Source organism: Styela clava, chromosome 15 (assembly GCF_964204865.1).
Source record: "Styela clava chromosome 15, kaStyClav1.hap1.2, whole genome shotgun sequence".
NCBI lineage: Eukaryota > Metazoa > Chordata > Ascidiacea > Stolidobranchia > Styelidae > Styela > Styela clava.
This window is the reverse complement of record NC_135264.1, coordinates 18,343,770-18,369,133: the sequence shown is the minus strand read 5'-3', so window position 1 is coordinate 18,369,133 and position 25,364 is coordinate 18,343,770. Positions and strand designations below refer to the sequence as shown.

The window sequence follows — 25,364 nt, the reverse complement described above, 5'->3', positions numbered from 1 at the left end:
ATTCGTTTCTGAAATCATCAGGTATTCGAAAATGTCCATCCATAACCATTACTTGGTTGAACATTGATTCTGAAATTCATAAAGTAAAGACTTACAGTATTCTTTCTTTTTCAGGTTTCCTGAACAAACAAAACAAAGACGCTCGTTCTTCAGATGATTTGCCACTTTATTACATTTTCAATTTTCTTCTCCCGTTTGTTATAATGTTAATGTCTTTTTATTTATCGTTTGAATTTCATATTCTGTTGTCAGTACTCATACAAGCTGCCCCTATTACGCAGAGGCCATAACCACTAGATCAGGTGTGGTCTAGATTTTTCGATCAAAGGTAAAAAAAAATTGCCCACTTGGATTGGCGGGCCATGTTAGTGTGAAGTTACATATTATGAAAAATATTCAAAAAGGTGAAAAACAATGAGCCTCGTGTCAGCATTTAATTTAATCGCAATTTCAACAAATTTATTGAATTATTTCCATCTAAAACATCAAAATTTGGTTGTCGCGGCCCAAATTGAATTACCCAACGGGCCAGATTTGGCCCGCGAGCCGTAGTTTGTCCATGTCAGCACTAGACCAATCGTTTTGGGGTTTTCATAAATTCCGTGATACCAGGTTCTCACAGTTTCCACGTTTGGGGGGTGGATATCCCATTTTTTCCAGTTCTGAATTGACGTCCAATCTGCGATAAAAATCCTCGCACGAAGAATATTCGAATCGAATAGTAAATTATTCGAATCGGTTCAGAGCTAAATTTTGAATCACCGCCATCTTGTTTTTATCTTTCCGCCAATGGTCGAGGTGAATTCCCCAATTTTTTTCTCATTGGAGACATATTTTTTCAACGAAATTCTATTTCTAACATATGACTATTTTCTGTAGTGAGTTATTGATAAAACGTGTTTGTTATTCTGTGCGAACGCTCAGTAATCTATCTGGGTGATTTATTCTATGTCTTCAGTAATTTATTTGTTGAGAGGACTAATTACTATGATAAAGTCGCTTAGAATTATATATTTTCGAGATTCGATTCGAAAAAAATTATTCGATTCGATTCTGAAATCACAAGGTATTCGAAAATGCCCAGCCCTAGTGTCATGTCTATGTAGAATGGCGCCCATGACAAAGTCTAAAATGCGCCCCCTTGATATTTGTTTGATAATTTATAACGACTATTATTTAATTGAGATACCTCTACGTATTATTTGAGTAAAATACGAGTTTCATTTATTCCCAATTTGAATTTATTTTATTGAAACTTTATATGATTAATATTTTCCACAGTTTTTTGTCCCTGTCACAGGCCATGGTTGCCACACCCAAGACACGCCACTGCATTCCCGCGAAATAGTGATTTATGTCCAATTTGCAAATATTTTCATGCCATCACTTGCTCTCTTCGATTATTCTCCACTAACCATTGGCCAGCAATGATTTTATCAAATTGATAATATTTTTCATCTTCACGTTTTATTTGAAGTTTGAATTTAAGTCTTGTTATTTAAACGTCCCGCCCAATCACCCACCTCTTTAATTTTGTAAACACCCTCCTAAAATAAAAAACTGGGGAACATACTGCTTTTGCCCTGAGCATAGCTGAAGACAAGCCGTCACTGGTACGTAAGAGCTTTCCAGTAAACTACTAAGCCCACTCTCAAACCAAATTCCTGAGTGTATTCGCCGTTATGTGGTAAATCCCGGCACGGCAATGTTTCTTCCAAACGTCCACGTCAACAAAACTGATTAATTAGTGTTCGTGATGTTTTTAGGTACATATTTTTGTCTTTAGTTGTTCGTCATTCAGTCTGTCTTTTGTATGTATTTCATGCCTTCTCTTCTAAACTAGATTCGAGATCAGCAGGCTAGGCTCGAGAAATACAAAAGCCCTGGGTTTCTAGCTCGGTATTGCGCCAAATTTAACTGGGGGTGCGCATTTTCGCATACTTGTAGAAGATCTAGTTCCCTCCATTTCCCGCTCAATTGAAGACATCTTGCGCGTAGCTGCAACTAGAAAATTTCTTGAGCTTTTTTGCGTTTGCTCCCAACAAAATCCCAGACAAGCATGACACACCCAAACTGAACAAGTTGCTCACCTTATTTGCTAAATTCGAGTCCAACAGGCCCCGAAACAGTAATCTTTTGCGTTTTCATATAATATTGTTCCGTTATTTATCTGCTATTTATTTAACATTCTTTATTTTCATATGTCTTAATGAGCAATATCCCCTGAATATGCATTTTCACATATTCGCTAAAACGGCATTGCCAACCTAATTTGCGCCTCAGTCCAGTCCCAGAAACAGTAATCAATGGTAATTTTATGTTCTGTATAATTTTATTCCGTTACTCATTTGCATTTTATTATATGTCATAAGCAATATTCTCTCATTATGCATATTCGCCGAAACGGCATGCATTTCCCACCAAGATTGTGCTAAATTTGAGCCCAACAGTGATAAATATTATTTTATGTTTTTGCATTTTTATATAGTTTTGTCCCTTACTTATTTTACATTCTTTAATTTTATATGTCATATGCAGTATTCTTCCCTCATTATGCATTTTCGGCATTGCCCACAAAATTTGCGTTAAATTCGAGCCCAATAGGTTTATATATTATATTTTGTCCCGTCAGTTACATGTTAACGTTATTTCGTTGCAAGTTATTCCCATCCCTTCACTCAGAACAAGGCTCAGTCGCGCATATGTAAAAGCCCTGGCCCCAAAACCGTGATCAATCGTACTATGATATGTCTTTAAATATTTATATATATTTTGTCCCGTTATAAGTTAACGTTTAAATTTTGCAAGTTATTTCCATCCCTTCACTCAAAACGAGGCCCGATTGCCCATATGTAAAAGTCCCGACCCCAAAACTGTAATAAATTGCGCTATATGTCTTTCATATATTTTTGTTTCGTAAGTTATTTACTCTATGAGTCCATTCAGCGACCAAGTCTCATTTAGTTTTTAAATACTTCAGTGTTTATTTTACAATGTTTTGGTAATCTGGTTTCCGTTATTGATGTGTTTTCATTTCCATTTGTAACTGGTGAAGTTCCTCGTAGTTTTCCTTGTTGATGTATGTATGTATGAGTCTAAACTTGTTGTACACGAATCACACGGCAATAAAAATGAGAAGAAAAAAACAAGTGTCTATCTATAATAATAAGTGGGAAAGAGTCAAAAAAATATACTAAGTCCAAACCCCTTTGGAAAAAAAAATCACCAAAAATGGAAAATTTCAGTAAAAGGTAGAGTCTTCTTTGTACGTTAGTGCTCATTCCAAGTGTATTTATGCGGCGCCGCAGGCGCCGCCGCATCGGGAGGCTCATTCCTAGTGTTTTAACGCGGCGCCTACGGCGCCGCCCCACCTCTAGAACTTTCACCGTTTACAACCTTTCCGGGACTCGAACTTTGGTTCCGAGCGTACATCACAGACGCCTACCCCCCTGAGGTAAGTCCCCCCGTTTACACTCTTAATATGAGTTTAACACTACTATTTTATTTTTTCTTCAATTTTAATTTTTACTAATAAAAGTACGAAGTTGACAGTCCGATAAGCTGGTGTCGAACCCATGTTTCTGGATCAACGCACCATGGGCCTGCCCACTACACCACAGTGAGTGCCGCAAGATGTACTTCTAATTTTCAATTATTAACTCATTTGCTCCATTTGTTTTAATTACTTAAAAAGGTAAGCCTGGGCGGATTGGAACCCATGGCCATCGGATTAGAGAGACACTGTTAAGACCGACTGCTTTACCAACTACGCCAGAGCGGTGTACGAAGGATTGGGCTTTACTTCTAGCACAAGTAATCCAGTCCTGGTAGCTAATTATAAAAAAAAAAATAAAGCATCATCCGATAAAAATTGAGACACAAAAGCGATTATTCAGACGCTGATGGTAGGCAGGTAGCGATAGAGTAATGGATTGAGTGTCAGGATTGTAAACTGTATATCTTGTGTTCGAAACTGAGCTTTACCTTGTATAATATGTGTTGTAAATACTGTGATGTAAATATGTGTGTGTGCTAAAAATGTATATATATATATGTATATTCCCAACTGTGCCTTGTATAAAGTGCGTCGTAAAAGTGTTATATATAAGCATATATACGTTCGTAACTGTGAGTGTGTCGTAAAAGTAGATAGACGATAGAGATATACCTAAGCATACGTTCGTAACTGTGAGTGTGTCGTAAAAGAAAAGTAATCAAAAAACCAACACAGATGATGAAAACGACTTTTTTTTATAAATTTTATTCGATATATTTCATATAAACGCAATCGTAAAAACCAGCAAAGAGTATTTTGTTGATGTGAATATATATTTTTAGAATAGACCCCAATTTTACTGTTTTCACGAATATGTATCATAGCTAATTAGCCATAACAAAAAAAATTGCCGGAAGTTAAGATTTCAATCATTCTCACTTTATGTAGCCGCGCCCGTAACTCTACAAATCATCACTGGAAAGCAGATCTCTGGGGTTCATGTTGTTGGCGCTACATTTATTTAAACAGTGGTTTTCCTCCCAACTTTCCGAATTGGAATAAGTGACACTCAGTTCAACGAAAATAACTTGAAAGCGACACGCACTATGCCCCCAGTTTTTGTATTTCAGTGTTTTTAAATTAAAAGGATGGTAAATATTTAAAACTATTTGTAATTTATAAAAATGTTTTATGTATGTTTTATGTATTTGACTGATCATCTTCACCGACATACAAGCTACTTTCTGAATATCACCACTTATAGGGGTTGTGGAGAAATCACTGGTGACGTGGATTTATTAAAACGGACATAATATAATCACGCTTCTAGATTTCACAATATGACAATCTCGATAGCCAAGATCCATAGGTTGGCAACAGTATACATTTAAGGTACAAAGTATGGATAATAGTACAAATTAAAGCAAGATAAATGCGTTTTTAGCAAGTTTTCCAATTGGGTAGTATGTGTACCGATTTAATTTTATTCTGATTTTCCTTATTTTAGTTCTATCAAGAGTTCGGGGACTGTCTGTGTTAGCCAAGTGAATATTTCCCTGCCCATAGGTTTCAGTCCCTTTACCTAACTTGGATGTAAAAAAGCTGAATAAAATTAGCAATTCACTTGCCGAACTGATACTTAGATTATGCGAATGTTCGTCTGTTTGATAAATGTAGAGTTAACGCTCGTTTTGGCAGGTAGTCTAACTGTATGTCAGTCAGTCAGTAGTTTATTTTATCACATAATCGCGAATATAAGTCCGGTTTCTTTACTACTGCAATAAGAATATACCAGGGCTACTCAACTGGTGGACCGCGGTCCGAATCCGAGTCTTTCGTATTGGAATCAGACCACACCAAAGGTAATTCTTTATTTTGGATCATTAGCCCCAGTTTCCTTTTACAAAATCACTTTTATAGTTTTGAATATATATGAAAAGAACTGTATCGCCATAATAAACAATCTTGTATGCCGGCCGAGGAAGTGAGCGTTTAAATATGCAGAAATAAAATTTTTGGATGACGTCAGTCGGTTGTGTTCTCTCGTGCCGTATTGTCAAACTTTTTACGATTTCTGGTCCAAGTAGATTCTTCTGTGAGCGTCGAGAAGCTGGGCTCATCAGATCAATTTCTGCTGAAAAAATTGATAATTTTTGGTCAAAGACTGGTTGTTTGAGAGGTGTTACCTATAGACATTGCTTTTGTGGTAGTGGCGGCATGGCAGTTAAAAGAGTGTCCACCGTGGCTTATTGATGGTGGGACTATATCAGTGGTCGACAAACTTTATGTACTCGCGGGCCAAATATACACATTTCCGCTTTCGACAATCGCCACATTAAACTTCAAATTATGGCGCATTCGTACTTTCTATTGCTACGTTAAAAGCCTGCCACAATGACATGTGTGTGTGGCATTTTTCAATATATCATACGAGAACACATTGTTTTTATTTACTTATTATTAATGTGAAAGATGATGTTTTTATGACATACTTGCCTGCGGTACATCGTCCAAATGACTACCTGACAAGCGAGTACGAAATTTATTCGGATTGTAATGCATTTAAAATAAAGCTGCTCACAGCAAAGCCCAAATTAGCTCGTGGGCCGCAGTTCGACGACTCCTGGACTATATCATACATTAGGAGCTTGAAATTCTTAGTCTAAAGGATCTCGAAAACCCACGATTACTGGGCCCCGGTCTGAACCTGTTGGCTGTTGCGTTCTAACTTGGCAATTATAAATTTGGCTACGTTACTGAAAATGACCCACGAAGATCACCCACAAGTACGTGCTTCACTGAGCCGAATTGATGTCACCCACATATAGGGGACCAAAAAACAGGTCATTATTAAATTAATCGAGAAAGAACGCCATTTTCGAGTGGACTCAACTTTTTTCTGAAACGATTTCTTTACTTTGTGTGTGAATGATCCGCCGTAATTCAATGTAGTCAAATTTATTGATCCATTAGGACAACAAAGAAAATGGGACAATGAGATTACCTAGCCAGGTTAGGGATAGGCCATAATTCCAGGTACAAATACTACGGGAGTCACTTGGCTAGTCCCCGAATTCGTAATAGGACTAAAATAAGGAAAATTGAAATAAAATTATGACCTAACCCAAACCTGGTACACATACTACGCTCCGGTGTCCGCCATCTTGGTTCATATACATCTTGCTTTCTTAACTTAGTCAAATATAATTCATCAAAGTTCTATCACAGATCCTTTTCCAGCTTCTTCTTTGATCTTGCGTGGATTCATGGTAATGCCTTCAAAATAAAAGAAATGTTTTATTTAAACTAGTCCAGTCCAAGCGCAGTTTTTCAGTAAAATCAATCAGATACGAGAAAGAAAGTCTGGGCGTACCCAGAATGGGGTTTGAAGGCTGGAATTCCTCTTTCGAAATGAGCAAAAAAAAAGCAGAGGTCATACATGGCAATTTTCCGTAGTTTAAAACTCTTTAAATACCCATGTTTTTTGTTAGCTGTTACAGTCTAACTTGGCAATTAGAAATTTCAGAATCAACACTTCTTTGGCTGTGCACACAATTCCACTAGGAAGGAAAGCTGCAGAGATTCGATGAAACTGTTCTTATTACGCAATATCTAGTTTCTAATATGAAATTGAAAGTTAAAAATATGGGGGATTCCACAAGAGCTGGAAGGCTGTTCGAAATCACTGTGGTTATGGCCATACCCACTGATGTTTATAAGTGTGACCACTGCCATAAAACATTGGTCTGGATCAGTTTCATGGAAGTGGGACTCAAAACTATGATGTAAATGTCATAAGTCAGCATAATATCATCTTGTTGTGTGATCAAATTCTGATGCGCGAATGAGCTGATTTATGGTGCAATCTGAGTAATGCGCGAATAAGACGGTCCCTTAGTTTGGCAACTTTTTTTTTGAGTTTTAAACTCGGCCTATTCGCGAACATATACGATATTTCGTTCTGGTGTCCACCATCTTGTTCACATACTTCGGGAGTTCCTCTTTTTATCCCGGAAAAGAGGGAGCTGGCTTAACCATATGCCACAGTATCTCTTACCAGTTCAAATCCTGTATATGACCTTGCAAATTGATGCACTCAGCAGATTTTCTAGTATTGTCATCTGACCTGATTGATATATCGGAAGTGTTGGATCAATGACAGATATTCTGTCTCCATAGGAATAAATTATCGATGATTCAAAGTGCAACATTTAGAAAGTACGTCTCTCCCAGCCAAAACAAAACAGTGTCTACCATCATGCATGGCAGAAATATTGTTATGTCTTCGCTCTTAATGACATTTGCATGTTTGAAGAACATTTGATTGGATGACTTAATCATAGAATATGATTTTCATCAAGTGTGGAATTAGTTAATTGTACCAGGTGGTTCCTCGCATTTCGGGAGAGACAAACAAAGAAATGCATTTAAGCCAGGGGTGGGCAATTACTTCCCTGAGTGGGTTGGTTTCAGATAATAGACTTGCTTACTAGGCCGGATGCTATAAAACCATGAATAAAAACAGTTTATTTACAAATAACTAACGTAACAGCTAATGTAAAACAAACATCTATTGTACCAAATGGCACAATGTTGAATAGGACCGATGTAGCCTAATGCACGCGTCCAAAACATTGTTTAAATCAGGCTAGAATCGAGGGCGTAGGTGGTCCCTCATATTCCGAAAGGAATAAAGTCATTGATCCAAAAAACGATGCATTTAAACAGTCAATCAATTTACTTCAAATTAACCCCCCACGAATGGCACTTACCCAGAGGCCCCCATGTAGGTACTCCCAAAGCATGTGAACCAAGATGGCAAACACCGGAACGTAGTATGTGTACCAGGTTGGGGTTAGGTCATAATTTAAGGGACAAATACTAACAGAGTCGCTATGCTAGTCCCCGAACTCGTAGTGGAACTAAAATAAGGCAAATTATGGCCTAACCCTAACCTGGTACACATACTACGTTCAGGTGTTCGCCATCTTGGTTCACATGCTTCAGGAGTACCCCCAAGTATGCCAAGAACCAAGAACAACGTTTTAGGTGACCCATGCTACTGCTGATCCATATTTACATTCAAAATACCTTCAATGCATCCAGACAATCCCAAGACTATGAAACATCTCATCAAAGTGAGTTTAGCTTTGTCAAATTCCTAGTTTCTTGTTTCAAAAATCATGTTCGGTTGAATTTTAAAGTCGAATATTTTGACAACAGAGTGGATTCTTAGAAATCCAACAATCAGGTCCTGGTTGAAAATAATTTCGATAATGGCAAAATGTGCACAGACTATATTAAGCAGTGGTTCCCAATCGTTTATGGCTTGTGGGACTCATGCGGAGGCATTTGGACCTCATGCCCTTCTGTTTATTAATTAAAAAATCAATAATATACTCAATTCTAGGTGCTCCCGAAGTATGCGAACCAAGATGGCGGACATCGGAACGTAACATGGGTAACAGGTTAGGGTTAGGCCATAACTTTTATCCAATTTTCCTTATTTTAGTATTATCAGTTCGAAGACTAGCCAAGAGCCTTCCGTAGTATTTATACCTAAAATTATGGCCTAACCCTAACCTAGTACACATATTACATTCCGATGTCCGCCATCTTGGTTCGCATACTTCGGGAGCCCCCAATTCTATTATGCACTCATTTATCGCTATTTATGGTTCATAAATATGGCTACTGGTGTTATATATACAGCCAGTCACAAAAGTATTAGAATTCAGAGCACAGATGTATTTACTGTTTTAATTTGATTGATAGATGCTAAATTTGATTACGAACAAACAATTTACACATAAAAATATGCTCAGGGACTGGAAATAGCCTACAGAAAGCCGGCAATTCAGTTTTATCTTGAAGGGAAAAGTATGCATAAGCAATCACAGTAATATCAATTCAGCACCTAGTATTGAGGCCCCCTCAGGAGACCACAGCCTCCCAGTTAGAAACCACTGCACTATTGAGAATGTTTAATAAAATTAACATCTTAGTTTTAGAAGGAAGGCTAAGACTTACTATTTCGATGATTCAAGGGTTCGTCTGTGAGGAGGTTAACAACTCAGACCCTACAACCAGGATTGATGAAACCTTTGCAATTTTCGTGAATCCTGCATCGTACTGTGTATACCTACAACATAGTAAGAACTTAGATGTGTTTTTTTGCCCCGTGTAATAGGTAGTCGTTTAAAATTTCTGGTAGAAAACGAATTCATGGCTTAGATGCCGATGGTACATCCGATCCAATTTCACCAAAGCGAAATTCGATGAACATCGTCAAAAATTTCAGTAAATCCGCATCATATTCAGTTTTATTACGGCCCCAGCTCTGTTTAAAAGATCCCTATTCATTAACTTGGATATATAGCCACGCCATGCAGTGATAGTTAGGTGCGAAAGGATTGCCAGACTCCTTGCCGTAGGATTGTTCACGAAATAGGGGTCGGTCACGGTTTCCTCTACCATCAAGTCCATGCATCTGAAACAAATAACTGGCTTACTAATCTCATACCCATCATGGACTGGTAATCGAATCAGATGCCATGGTATGACATATGATATAGCCGTATTATCGACTTTCCTCTTCCTGGAATATGGAAATCTTACTACTAACCATTGAAATTTCATTGAATCTTGCAACATAGTTCAATTCGATCTTCACAATTCAATTCCAATTTACCTGGATATTTAATTTTAAAGATAAATAGCTATAAAGAAAGTGAGATTATAGAATAACTTGAAAAAGGCAAATGTTAGCTTGTACGGGAAACAAAAATAATAAAAGAAATATTCAATTATAAAATAAAATATTGTTAAAAAATGTCCAGTTGGTGCGATCATGGGTCAGGTAAAAGGTATCTTGAGAAATGCAGGAATCACGACTAGATGCTGAAAAAAAACATTCACAAAAACAAGACTTCCGTTAACATATATAAAATATGGTACAAACATATCAAAAGTAAAATAGGCCGAGTAAAAAAGAACGAGATAAGCGAATGAACAAAAAAATGAAATAGAAAAGAAATATTTACAGATATAACTTAATGTTTTCCCGAACTTTGAACCACAGAATTTACCATTACAAAATTTGTCGTACAAAAGTGCCTGAACGTCTTTTGTTACCACACTCTCTCCATCTTGCTGATTGGCTAATGTTACGAAGCTAAACTAAGAAGTCAATGGCACGGCGGTGTGGCTCACTGTGCTAAGCATTAGGAATACGCTTACCACCACACCTCTAATTACTCTGCGTGAGTTCGCAGGTTCGAATCCTATGCAGGGATGGTTATGTGCAGGGATGGCCAATACCGAATAGTTCACTATTTCGAATACATTCGAAATTATTTTTTTTTCGAATATGAAATTTCGAATACTTCGAAAATAAAATCCAATAATTGAAGCTTATCCAAATGTATGTAGGAATTTCCATACAATAAGCAATGGAATAACTGCTATCTACAAGTTACAACCTAGCTATTTTACCAGGCATTTCATATTTGCAGATTATTGCAGTATATATTTTATATACCATGAGTCATGTTAACAGAATTAAATTAATAGGACAATAGTGGTATCGATGATGGATTTGAATATTTGCGCAACACAAAATCATCCTAGTAAAACGCCCATACTTTTAAATACCAACCATTATCCAAATTATTTGTCGAAAAGCGGGATAAAGTATGAGGTATTTTTCCCGCTTGTGACAATTTTTTCGTGAGTACAAAAATACGACTCAAAAATTAATTATATTCGGGAACTTTACCACACATTTCAAGTCCGCAGATCGCCGTTGTATGTTTGAGTAATAATACTTTTATTGTTTTATAAATATGAAAATAGGAATCGAAAACTATTTATAATCGGGTAGTTTACCACACATTGTAAGTCCACAGATCGCCGTTGTATTTCGTAAATACGAAAATAGGAATCAAAAATTAATATTAATCGCGAGTTTGCCACACAATTTATGTCCACAGATTGTCGTGATATTGTGCCGAATATAATTAGTTTTGATTCTTATTTTAGTACTCACGAAAAATTGTCACAAGTTTATATTTTATCCCGCTCTTGGGAAGTAATTTGGATAATGGTTCCCATTGGTTTGTATTTGAAAGTATGGACTTTTTACTAGGATGATTTCGTGCTGCGCAAAATATTCGAATCCATGACCGATACCACTACTTAAAATGCCTTACCGTGTTAATTTAATTCTATTATCATAACTCAAATGTTGGTAAATCGGGCTGTTTACCACATATTTGAAGGCCACAAATCGCCGTTGCATTTTAAAATTATTAGTTTTATTATTTTGTAAACACGAATCCGAAATTAATTATAATTGGGCAGTTTACCACGTATTTCATGTCCACAAATACACGTTGTATTTGACATTAATACTTTACTACACATTTTATGTCCACAGATTGTCGATACAACCATGAGTTACGTTGAACAGAATTAAATTGAACATAATTAAACAGTCATGGATTGGATTATTTTGCGCAACAAAAAATCATCCTGGTAAAGGATGAATACTTTTAACTATCGTTATCAGAATTATTTGCCAGAAATTATTTTCTAATAAATCGACTTGTTTTTCCAACTTGTGACAATTTATTGGATATCGTAACAATGTCGGCTATAAATACCGTATTTCCCGGCTAATAAGTCCACATGGCAAATAGGACGATGTCTATTTTTAGCACTCAAAAAAGGGGTTTTTCCATATAGGCCTCCAATAAGACGGGTCGAAAAATTCGCTAATAATTTTATATGTTCAGAACCAGATCATGTTAGTTTGGTAGAATCATACTCACAGAATTAACTATTTTTAACAAATGAGCGGTAAATCTAAGTTGTAAAGCGACAATCATTTTGGACAACCTATTAACCCGAATGTTGAAATAATTTTGGAATGTGATGATAAGTACTACACTGTACGTCCACGGGTTATTTCACAGCTGTGTTTTCCTGTCCCTGTCGTGTTTTGCTGAATCAGCAAAACGAAAGGGTCACAAATCACTTTATCTCGGTGGCCGTGTTTCTCTTTAAAGTAACGATAACCGGCCTGCGAATAAATATCATGATTGGCAGACCCTAAGACCCAAATATAAGGTTACACAAATCATGCTTGAGAAGACTCATGCGAATAATAATTAGGCCACATAGAAATAAAATAAACATACTTTCTCAATTTTTCGACGTAATGGAAATGAATTTGTAAATTAAAAGCCTCGTAGACGAATGTCGGCAATGTCCACGTACAAATGTGTCGCAACACTATGCGACGTACTGTCGCAAAGAATATAAACAATCAAAGTGCCGATTCTATTTCATCGTCATTACGTGAGACAGCGTAAAAAGTCGTTTAAAGATTCCCGTAAAACGAAACACCACGTTTACGGCGAAAAGCGACTACTATTCGGAATTATTCGAAAATCAGCCGAAAAGGTATTCGAATACTTTGATATTCGAATACATTCGAATATTCGATTCGTTTTGGACAACCCTGGTTATGTGCGAGAGGATTGTTGGATTCCACTGTAGGTTGGTTCATGTAACCGCTGGTCGGTTACGGCTTCCTCCACCATCAAATTCACACTTCCAAAAACAAATAACTACGGTAACTAATCCCATACCCGACATGGAATGGTAACCAGATGAGAGGCCGTGGTTTGCCATATGGTTAAGCCTTTCAAAACGGGACAAATATATAAATCATATCCTGTGCTTGAGGAGACACCCACTATTCATATCACCTTTATACAGTTAGCGTGACACAGTTTCAAATTTCTTGACAGCATCTGGTCATTACCCTGGCTCCCCACTCCCACAGTTCCTTCATTAAACAATTCCATGTGCCCGCTAGTACGAGCGAATACTACTTTGCTTGGCATAACAGAGCAATTAATCTTGTTGCAAAGAGAGATTAGATAATTGAGAGCGAATGATCTTTCCTCTTTCAAGTGTTGTAGGTTTGGGAAATTCATGATTAAATTATTGGAATCATGTAAAAGATAGTCATAGTCAAGAACAGATGACCCATAAGTCTTGAAGAGGTTTAAAAACTCTTTTTCAGATTCGGTGGGCGCATTAATAAATTGAAAGAAACTTCCACTATCATCGAAATACAGTAATATTCGCCCGGTATTGTCATCAACTAAGCACTTTGCGTTAAATAATTTGGTAGTCTCAGTAACTCTGATTGTTACTTTCAAAATAGTTCGCGGCGAAACTTCCAGTTTTACAACATCTGTTACACATTTCTGTAAGTACAGATCAAAGAGTAGACTGACTTGTATTTTATCGAAATCCAAAGTTTCAACACTATTAATTGGAAGTTCAGTTTTCTCAATTTCGAATAAATTTGTGTACGCACCAGTGCAGTTGGACTGTTTTCCTAATTCAGTGCTTGGAATGCTTTCGATAACTATAGAAGATAAAGAGTCGAATTTTCCATAAACGTTGCCTTTGTGTGAAGAGGTCACTTTGATGTTTCGAAAAATCGCAGAACAACCAGGAAGTAATCCAGGTAGAAAGGTCAAACCAGTCACTTTACCCATGTATACACAAAGGTCATTTTCTAAACTAATTCGTAAACGTAAGCTGCAATTTTCCATGTAATATTTTTTAACTTTTATAATTCCCTTCACACAAACTCTGGAATCAGTGGGCTTCAAACGAATGTCCGATGTTGTATAAACATTTTTTAGCAATCTTGCAAAAGCTGAATTTTTCAACTTTTCTTTAACACTTTGTAAGATGAATTCGGTTAACTCATTTGAACGATCATAATGCTTTATTTCATGATGGTTGCTGATAAATACAACCCCAGATGAATCGGGCGAAATCTCTGAAGCAGAGACTATTTTAAGAATCATTCCATGGTGAAGAAATGATCTCAACTTCACAAGATTCCGAAAGTGTAATTTAACTTGTGGAAAATTCCTTTCTTTATCAGTTAAATTAATCAGAAACCCATTGCAGTTAAAACTCGAATGTTCCATATAGTTAATGTTTGTAAGAAGAACATATATCACAAAACTTGCACGTTGTTTTGAAGGTGGTTCAAGTAGATCTTTGTGGTTCATAATTTGATCGGAGCATCCTAGTTTTCGATGTTGATTAACCAAGATACCTGTTGGCCTGTGTAAAACGTCGACATCGGAATCAGAGAAGGCAATACATATTATTTCCGATCTTTTTTCATGATTGAAGATTTCTGATGTGCTGGAAATGTCCTCAGAGCAAGTCACAAAAGTTGGTGAATCCTGCGCTTCCAATGACTCCACAATTACCATGAATTTCGTTATCCTTACCAGGCAGTCCATGTCATCAAGGCACGGCAGATATGAATTAGAATCGCTTGACTTTAGTAACAGACAGTCTATAGAACCTGTTGAATCGGAAAGCTGAAGATTACCGGATTTTACATTACCACTTAACAAACCCATTAGAATCAAGTTATCCCTCCAACACGATGTTTCATCAGATCTCAAATCCTCACAATCAAAAACATTAAAGCAATAAAAATCATCTTGTGAATTCATACTATTCGAAAATTTGAACAATATTCTTTCCCTTAAATCATTTATTGATGTCATCGAAAATGTCGATTTTGGCATTTCAATCATTCTTTGAACAAGACAAGAATGAGGAGTTTTCAAGCATTCAACGAAAGGCAATCTGTCTGTAGTAAAATCAGTTGTATTCGATAATGCATCTCTGAAAAGTAACCATGGCAAAATAGAAAAGTATTCATTGTCTAACGGCAACCCCATTAATGCTTTTGCAGATAGAAACGGGAAGAGTACGATCAAGTTTTCAATCAATTCTAGCACATAGAAAGTGCGAATTGGGTTTTGAAGAAATCGGCTGTTTACGAGATATTTCTGTATAAACCTGTTCCGACTAACATACAAAGGTTGCCATGTAGAAACCACAGAATCAGAATGTTCGATAACGATAACGTTACTTCGTGCACAGCAGATTAAATGAGTTGAATTATTTCGATCATCTAAAACATAATGGGTCTTTGTCACAAGGATGGAAGCACCAGGACACAATGCATAGCCAAGGTCTTCACATATTAAATATGTGCAATGCAAAATGACAGCACCAGAGTCCAATGAAAAGATGCCGAGCTCAGGACTTAGCAAGGTAGAGATATTACCGTAATATGCTGGGCAAGCAGTATCATCAAGGCGATCAGTGTCATCAGACTGCAAAGACGCGATCTCTAGAAATCTCCTAAACAAACTTTTTGCAAGTGGTGTTTCTGAGGGTATATTCGATAAAGGATGATCTTGAATTATCATTTCAGAATCCGACAATGGCATTAGGACTTTGAAGCGCTCCTCGCTGTTCAGTAAATCACAGGACTTTAACCTCGAAATTGTGACCTTGGTACCACGCATGACACATAAAACCCAGTGAGAGAAATTTTTTTCGGTGACTAAAACATTCCTTATTTTTGAGTTCAATTCCACAATAGTGATTACGTAATACAAACCCTTTAGTCTCAGACAAGATGAAACATTCGAGACAAAACCAGATATACTGATGCCAGAGATGGCTGTGACAGTTCTATTAACATTTTCGATTTTCTGATAAAGTACGACAGGTTTTGATAAAACTTCAATACAACAAGGAAGATACTCAAAGTCATCAACAACTCGCACCCTCCATATTTCAATCAGCACCACAGAACCTGGGTAACAGGGCTCGGGTTGTACCATATGACAAAGTGCTCGGCCCCCGGCATCGCAAATATAAAACGCATTCTTCACTCTGCCAGATGCTGATAAGACACCAATCACAAATGGTTTTTCAACTTCTGATTTATTCTTGTCCATACAAATTAAATGGTCGAGTACTCCATCTGATTGCTCTGGTTCTGAAAAACCAGGTTCCAATTTTGAGATTTCAATTGGATTTGACAATTTCGAGTCCTTACTGTTTTTGATGCGTTTGATCAAGTTGCAGGCAATTTCACAAGTAGAATCATTTTTACGCTCCAAATTAGGAGAAATGAAACGATCGATGTGTATATAGAGTTTCTTGGCCCATGATCGAGTTACTGGATTTTCCCGCAAGTCAGAATCCAAATATTCGTTGTTGTTTAGAAATTCAGCGAGTGACATTAACGATAGCTGGCTAGTACAATTTATATACTGGTGATACAAGAAAAATAAAGGAAACAATTTGATTATACATTTATATCAGATTTTGCATAGCATTTTCAAATTGTCGTTATTTGCTAAAAATTCTCAAATGCTACGGTAAAATTTTTTTTCCATCAGTAAATCAGATCATTTTTTCCCAAGGAATTCAATGATGACGTTACTAGATTGCGCTTTTTTGTAGTATTTTGCGCGACTTCATTGTACTGTGTTATAACCGATATTGAGGGACAACAATGTCCAGACGTCTCCCAAAGGAGGGGTCGAGTACTCCATCTGATTGCTCTGGTTCTGAAAAACCAGGTTCCAATTTTGAGATTTCAATTGGATTTGACAATTTCGAGTCCTTACTGTTTTTGATGCGTTTGATCAAGTTGCAGGCAATTTCACAAGTAGAATCATTTTTACGCTCCAAATTAGGAGAAATGAAACGATCGATGTGTATATAGAGTTTCTTGGCCCATGATCGAGTTACTGGATTTTCCCGCAAGTCAGAATCCAAATATTCGTTGTTGTTTAGAAATTCAGCGAGTGACATTAACGATAGCTGGCTAGTACAATTTATATACTGGTGATACAAGAAAAATAAAGGAAACAATTTGATTATACATTTATATCAGATTTTGCATAGCATTTTCAAATTGTCGTTATTTGCTAAAAATTCTCAAATGCTACGGTAAAATTTTTTTTCCATCAGTAAATCAGATCATTTTTTCCCAAGGAATTCAATGATGACGTTACTAGATTGCGCTTTTTTGTAGTATTTTGCGCGACTTCATTGTACTGTGTTATAACCGATATTGAGGGACAACAATGTCCAGACGTCTCCCAAAGGAGGGGTGTCTGATCATCTGTAAAATGGGTTTCTCTCAAACGGGAGAATGTTACCCGATTTGTATTGTGTGCAGTACTGTACGAGAACCCCCGTACAATTACATTATCTAATACGGCTGCACGAAGCTCGAAACTGAGGGTTTGCATGTTCGAAGCATGTGAGGGATAATCATGTACTGGAGGAATGCTGGTAGGTTATGGCTTCCTCCACCATCAAATCCATGCATTTCAAAACAAATAACTGGCTCGGCGGTAAGGCGCATCGTGCTAAGCGTTAGGAATACGCTCGCTACCGCATCTCTGATCACCCTTCGTGGGATCGCAGGTTCGAATCCCACGCGGGAATGATCATGTGCGAGAGGATTGCTGGACTCCTCGCTGCCGCTGGTCGGTCACGGCTTCCTCCACCATCAGGTCCATGCTTCCGAAAACAAATAACTGGCTAACTAATCCCATATACCAAGGGTGGGCACAATTTTTCAGCATAAGAGCCGCATGCTGCAAGTCAGAACTTTAAAAGAGCCGCAGAATTTGTGAATTTATTAATATTATCGAAATACCATGAACAGAAAAGAAATTCACACTCATTTAATTTGTGCACCTTATAGCTGATTTACGAGGGTAGCCTCGTAAGAGGCTTTCATGATTCGTTTCATGGTGCCGTTTAACATTGCTGACTTTATTCTGACTTAGTAGCTTATGACAGATTAAGCACAAAGGTTTATTCTTCTGACTGGTAAATGCGTATTCTTCTTCCCATTCTGACTTGACAACCTTCGTACTTTTGTTTTTTAATTGAGGACATATCGCACAGTAACTTAGATAGACTAACTAACCGCAATCAAGCTGCAATACCGCCGACGCATCAATAAACATTGACCATCGTGACGAAAGATTTGCTGACTTAAATTCAAAATTCAACGCTACAGCGATTTTCATACTAAAACATAGTTTGACCTAATTATTGACGAAAACTTCTTTACGACTTTTAGTAAATTAAAAGAGTTTACATTAAAGTTTTTAGTAAAAAGTTAGTTAAAATTTGGATAATAATTTATGTTAGCGAGAAGAACCGCACAAAAAGTCTGGCGAACCGCGGTGTGCCCACCCCTGCCATATGCCATACCCGACATGGAATGGTAACCGGAAGAGAGGACGTGGTTCGCCATATGATTAAGCCGTCTTATCGTTCTTCCTCTCCCCCAGGATAGTCATGTAAATCCTACCCTAACTAATCCGATATCTAACATTGAATATTAAACGGACGAGCTGATTCACGCGTCTTATCTGTTTACCTTTTCTCCGAGATAAATATGCAAATCCTATGTTGTCAGCCTGTATTAACACTTTGGTCTGAATGATCATTTGGCTACAACATTGAAATACTGAAATATCGGGTCTCGTGTAGCTTCGTACCTAACATACTTCTAGTGAGCGTTTCGCAATAATTTTTTGACATATCAATCCTAACCCTCACCTGACTATGCCACCCAAAAATTATATGTCAGGTGAAAAATTGTTATGCTACGCCCACTAGAAATGGATTAGATACGAAACTACATGAGACCCGAAATCTTCACTGATGACAAAGACTCAATGGTTATCTGCAATTCTTTATAAACTTTGAAAGATTACGGTATCTCTCCATTTATTTGCAAAATTAAAATACACATGCACAAAACAAACACTAACGCGAAGAATCTGAGAATCGAAGTGCTGAAGTGAACAAAACCTAAAAATGTTTTAAACATATTACACATGTTCAGTCACCCAGGAAAGAAATAAGTCAGAAACCTAGACAAATGAACGTAAATATTGAACCTTTCTTCTTGATGTTTTTTTTTTTTTTTTGCCAATTGATCGAATTAATAGTTGATTAGTTCCCATCCAAATTTGATTTGATCCCATTCCCAGAAATAAACATTTGCATAGAAAAATAATAAAGGCAAAAAAATTATACATCCACAATGATAAAAAAATAAATAAATACAAACACAAACATATTATCCAATACCCATTTTTAAATCGTTAGTCCAATTTTGATATTCCAGTTCGATATTCCAAGTCATTTTCCATGTTGTGATTTGTAGAACACCATTTAAAGATTAGATTTATTTTAGTTTATGGATTAGGCATACAGGCATGTGTAAACAAATCATTTTAAAATTAATACACATAATACTCTACTCAGATATGCACTGAAATGACACTGCCCCAATGCATGCCAATACCTACATCGGAACAGACACATCTCCCTGCATGTCTGAGCTTTCAATAATCACAGTTATGGGGTTTTGCACTATTAAATTTGTCTAATTTCACAGCATAACAGATTTATGATTATGATGATTATTTCTTCTTGATGTCACTTACTCCTGTTCGGCTCATTCTACACTTCTGCCACGCTAGCGAAATCCTGCTGCTCAAAAATACGATGTCATAAAAAGTGTTTCATTATAAAATTTATGAATAAAGAATAATTTAATTGCACTAAACAAATTAGGTCTAAAATTTTGTTCGGGTTAGAGTTTCCGTGGCTATTGATTAGAAATACTTTGGAAAGTGGGAACACACTTTTATGACATCGTATATTTTTATGTAGGATTTCGCTAGCATTTCGCTGACGTTACAGTGGCCATTCTACTGTCTGCCTGTTGAGAGAGAGAGAGAGAGAATTATTGATTCGTCAACCAAACAAATATAAATATGAAAGCATAAATACAAATAAATAAACACTGGTTATGGTAAAGACTGTTGTTGAATCACATTATTTCTCAGTTGAATTTGAATTTCATGGAAACTACGATGAAATGAATTAATATAATTATGGAGAAAACGGACCTTCATAGCTTCACCGTTTTTTCAACCAATTTGCCGTACCGTTCTGTTCCTGTTTCCGGGAAAAAGATGTAAATCCACCGCTGTTCATGTGACTCGCACGGTGATTTTTGTGTGCGACCCAGCGAAAAATTTCAATATTATGGCAGAATTGTAGGCGGAGCTAAATTCCTATACGCAATGTACTGGCATATGTATATTAGAAAAGCAAAACAATAAAGATATATTTGTTATTTCTGCAACTTGAAATAATAAAAGCGTACAAAAAAAAATTTAAAGACGAATCATCGAACAACATCAAATAAATATGAGGTAACAACAACATCAATACATCACGAGTAATTACTTTAAAGAGAGATTCCCCAAAATACGATAACAGAAATCCCGCGCAAGTTAAACTAAACTTTATCGACATTTATTTACACAAAAAGAATACAAACTTTTTCAACAGAAAAGCATATGAAAACTCTATATCATACAGCTTGAATTTTTGAGAACAACGCAATATATCCATGCGAGATACACTGCTGAATATGATATATCAAATCAGCGTATATTAAAATCATTAGGTATTACACTTTTCAAACGTTGTTAGCATGTCTTTTCCGCCAGAGAGGGACGCGATACTATTGTTTCACTAAAATAAAGTTTCTACACTTACACTATAAATTTTGATTCGATGGGTATAAAATTTTGTATTCATGCGTAATTTATTACTGAAAATGGACTATGTCGCATATATCGGTATGAGTGAAAAAATAAAAATGTACACTTTTCTAACCTTAGTCGAATGTCCTCCGCTCAAGAAGGGCGAGATTTTATTGTTTGATAATAAAACGGTTATAATCTATACAATACACCTTGATTCGATGGGTACAAAATTTTGAAATCTTGCGTGATCCATTGCTGATAAAAGCCTATTTCTCCTATATCGGCACAGCTGAAAAATCGTAAAAATATATAATTTCCGAACCGTAGTCACATGTATTTTCGCCAAAGTGGGGAAAAATTTTATTATTTGATATTGATAAGGTTCTCAAACTCTACACAATACAATTTGAGTCGCTGGGTACAAAATTTTAAAATTATCTGCAATCCATTGCTGAAAAGAGCCTATTTCTCCTATATGGGCACAGATGAAAATCGTAAGAATATACACTTTTCAAACCTGCCACATGACTTTTCGACTAAGTGGGGCGAGATTTTATTATTTGATAAGGTTCTTGAACTCTACAATACAATTCGAGTCGATGGGTATAAAATTTTAAAATCATGCGTAATCCATTGCTGTTTTCATAGCCTATTTTACATATATCGTCATAGCTGAAAACATCAACGTTTCAAAAAAGAGTTTCATTGTTGTAACAAAATGTCATTGGACTGTGGTTGACTCCAGATTTGGAATAAAAAGGGGCCATCATTGTGAATTAGCTATAGGTGGAAATTTCACAAAGTGGAAGATTTTCATGCATTTTTGGTGACAAATGAGTTTGTTCGCATGCGGGGATAGTTATGTGCGAGAGGATTGCTGGACTCCTCGACGCCGTAGGGTGTTTACGGTTTCCTCTACCCACCATCAAGTCCATGCTTCCAAAAACAAATAACTGGCCAACTAATTTTATAGTAACCGGACGAGAGGCCGCGGTTCGCCATATGAGTAGGCCGTTTCATCGGCTTTCCTCTCCCCCAAAATAAATATGTAAAATCCTATTTCTATGTGCAAATCATTGAGCCTAACCGCTATAAATTATAATTGTATAATTCACAAATGTGATCCGTGATTCTGCTGCTTCCAAGAATCATTAGAACTACAAGACTCTGCTACACAAAAGGATCTTAAAATTTTTTTAACCACGATTTTGTACTTGAGGGTAATAGGATGCGAGGACGAATTCATTTTCTATTTCAAAATCTTAATTCCCGGCGATTATGTTAATTTCTAATAATGATATTCTCTCCAATTGATATTAGTTGGCTAATTGGCAAACTTCATATGGTATTTATCATTAATATTGAAACTCTCCTTCCCAATCTGTCGAAATAGAAGTTTGAACCTTGGGTGTCGCTGCTCGATGATCAATTTGGTTCCACGCGGCTTTCCTTCCCAGTAATGTGAATATAATTTTTTCCTCTTACTTTTTGCATGATTTTTGTCTTTAGTTATCGATCTCGATAAGTATGTATTTGTTTGTTAGACACTTTCTTATTTTACGCGATATCTTCACGAAAGCGAGGTTGAATCTGCTCCAAATTTTGCATGTGCATTCATCATATCTCGGACCAGAAGTCTATTGATTTTGCATGAATTATGTCGTAAAATTAGCGAGGAACGATCGATAAGTCGGCGGTCTCCGATCGCTATCTAGTTTACAGTTTGGAAAAAATAAACTTGAATTATCTTAATCTTTACCCAGACTGCACAATCCGTTTTGCATATTGCCAAGAATTAATCGAGAATGCCGTAGAGGTTAGTTTTGTCCAGTACCTCTCCTTGTATTCAGCTTAGTACAAATATATATTTATAACTGAAAAATCCAAACACCAGCGAGTAATGCAATCATGATTCCGTAGGTTTCCAAGTCAAGTAAAAATGATATTGATTGACAGCAATTTTCTCACCTAAACGAATATTCACGCGCAAAGGCTGAGCAAAACATCACTCAGTGAAGAAAACAAAACATTGACAACAAAATAGTGTATTTTGTGCATAATTCTTAAGTGCATTGTGATTGAATAATACTTGATATATTTCATCATATGAGGTTAATCCATAGTGACATCACAACTTGGTACTATTCCTACTGTTCCTGATAATCTTGCCAGTGAAGCGACCTTGGAATTATCTAAAATAAATATCAAGGTCATCCAAAACCAAATTTTTTTAATTGTTCCTTCCTCTCTGCATTTAAATTAGTGGATCTGTATGCATTTACTGTAAGAATGCTTTAGTGCGGTGGTTGGATTCAAATTTTTTGTCAGCCAGTTTCTTCATAAAAGTCATATTTTTGAGCCGGTTCCGTTTCAAACAGCACATTGCCAGTGACCAGTAATGCAAACCGGTTCACTGATTTCATGAAATTCTGTGAGACGGTTCTATAGAGCCGGCTGAATCCCACCCCTACGTTAGCGAGAATCAAACCAGTGGTTTTAGAATTAATAGAGCATTTTAAATGTCACACAACAGACTTTCACAAACATCATATTTCATAATGTCTCGTTGCTATAAACTGACTATTGTGCATATCACCGTTGTGCCGTACATTCTGTCTTGTATATTGTACTTGTACAAGAGTTTTATTTGTATATTTCATGTCTGTTGCCCAACTATAACGCAGCAGTCCTAAACTGCTTTTATACTTTTTGAGGTGCATGGCGCACATCTGTGTCTTAGGCCAGTAAGGTCTTACTCTTGAACATGTATCCTGTCTCTGTTATACTGTTTAACTATTATGCAGATACTGTTAAATTTTTGAGGCAAATAAACATACATACATAATAAACCGGCCACACAAGTTGCAAAATAGCATTCAATATCAGTGGATACTTACGTTTAACTAATGACCTTGTATCGCTTCTCACAAGGTCAAGTCCCAGCCCATGGTCTCGTGGTATGACAAGTAGAATCGCAAATTTGCTTTTGACCAAATGAATCTGAGAAGATAAAAGTGTTTGTACAAATTACTTATGGCCGCCTTCCAGGGGAATTTAGCACTCATATGACCCCGTTGATCAATCGAAAAATGCAAGAATTGCGCTCTGGGAATAGACAATCTTGATTTACTTTGGCAAAATGATAAAATTTCGATATTTATCAGAAAGAAAAAGGCCAATAAAACAATCACTTTCGTTTCACTGGACTTATTATGAAGATCTTATACTGAAAATTCTAAGAGTCAAACTATTTCCCCCACCCAACCAGGGTAGCTACCTCAACTAAAAATATCAAGTTCTATATTTCTATGCTTTGATTCGAACCACTCTGGACTTATGATTGTCGTGGTTCGCCATATGAACAAATCGTCTTATCAACTTTCCTCTCTTTCATGATGGATATAAAAAAAATCTTATTTAGTTCTTCAACTCACCGTGTCATGTTCAGGCATCAACAGTGCTGGGGATTCTATTGTCTCTCCTGTCAGTGCTGTGCTCACTGAACCGTGGATGACTGACACCTCTTCCACCGAATCAGAGAATTCAAAATAATGCTCCGCCTCTGTCAGTTCTACTATTTTACCTCTGGACAAGTGGAGATGGATCTGTTCTACACTGGTTCCCTGTGAATGTAAACAAAGTGTAAGGAATAGGGCTCTTCGGTGTGGCGCATCATGCTAAGCGTTAAAAATACACTCAGCATCACATTTTGGATTACTCTGCGTGGGTTAACAGGCACGAATCCCATGACAGTATAGTTATATGCGATAGGATTGTTGGACTCCTCGGCGGCGCAAGGTGCACCATCAAGTTCATCAGAGAACAAATGACTGGCTAAAGAATCTCTTACCCATGGACTGGTAACTGGACAAGAGGCCTTGGTTCGCCACCTGACGAGGCCTTAGGAAACTACCAAAAAATCCGGGAATGTGAGAGAAACCAAGGCAGCAGCTAAAGCCAATAAAAAAACAGGAGCAAAGAAGTGACTGAAAGCATCTGGCGCTATCAACAGCTTAAACCTAAAAAAGCCTTATCAGCTTCCTTCCCCCTTGGGATAAATATGTACCGTAAATGCTATCATTAACGAACCCAAAACTCTGACCGGTGGCAGTGATCAAGGTGGTGTGAAGCAGAACGAAACCAGACTCAGATATTTATTAATTTAATAATGCAAGAATCAATATGGCGCAATAAATGCATTGCAAAATAAATGCAAACTTATGAGATGATCTAGTTCTCAAATGTGTTGATCATTGCAAAATCATGTGCAGAGTCACACCTAGTCTAAGATACTTTAAAACAACTCAGACTTCTGATTTCATTAAAATTTTGACTCCATCTTCAATCTA

General features: G+C 36.8%; 2 protein-coding genes and 1 long non-coding RNA gene across 5 annotated transcripts in view; all 3 read right to left on the bottom strand.

The window, feature by feature from the left end:
- Window positions 1–4,697: 4,697 nt before the first annotated feature.
- Window positions 4,698–11,129, bottom strand: LOC120334070 (uncharacterized). 2 transcript variants are annotated; one of them, XR_013468912.1, is made up of 6 exons: window positions 10,122–11,129; window positions 9,527–9,638; window positions 8,588–8,750; window positions 7,554–7,622; window positions 6,627–6,772; window positions 4,698–5,627 (listed from the first exon to the last, which is right to left on the bottom strand). It is a non-coding gene; the product is annotated as an uncharacterized LOC120334070 (long non-coding RNA). The 2 variants fall into 2 exon arrangements; XR_013468911.1 differs by having other exon boundaries at window positions 6,627–7,622.
- Window positions 11,130–13,044: 1,915 nt separating this feature from the next.
- LOC120334038 (uncharacterized) lies at window positions 13,045–16,699 on the bottom strand. The gene has a single exon (XM_039401487.2). The coding sequence runs from the start codon at window positions 16,651–16,653 to the stop codon at window positions 13,261–13,263; it is 3,393 nt and encodes a 1,130-aa protein (XP_039257421.2). The 5' UTR covers window positions 16,654–16,699; the 3' UTR covers window positions 13,045–13,260.
- Window positions 16,700–23,044: 6,345 nt separating this feature from the next.
- The window catches only part of LOC120334035 (sperm-specific sodium:proton exchanger-like), a 28,554-nt gene continuing 26,234 nt past the window's right edge, over window positions 23,045–25,364 (bottom strand). For both annotated transcript variants that reach the window (XM_078109534.1, XM_078109535.1), the window contains exons 29-31: window positions 24,450–24,638; window positions 23,913–24,015; window positions 23,045–23,207 (exon numbers count right to left, since the gene is read on the bottom strand). In XM_078109534.1, the coding sequence (XP_077965660.1) occupies window positions 23,128–23,207; window positions 23,913–24,015; window positions 24,450–24,638 (372 nt within the window). In that variant the 3' untranslated portion in view covers window positions 23,045–23,127. The remainder of the gene's footprint in view (window positions 23,208–23,912; window positions 24,016–24,449; window positions 24,639–25,364) is intronic.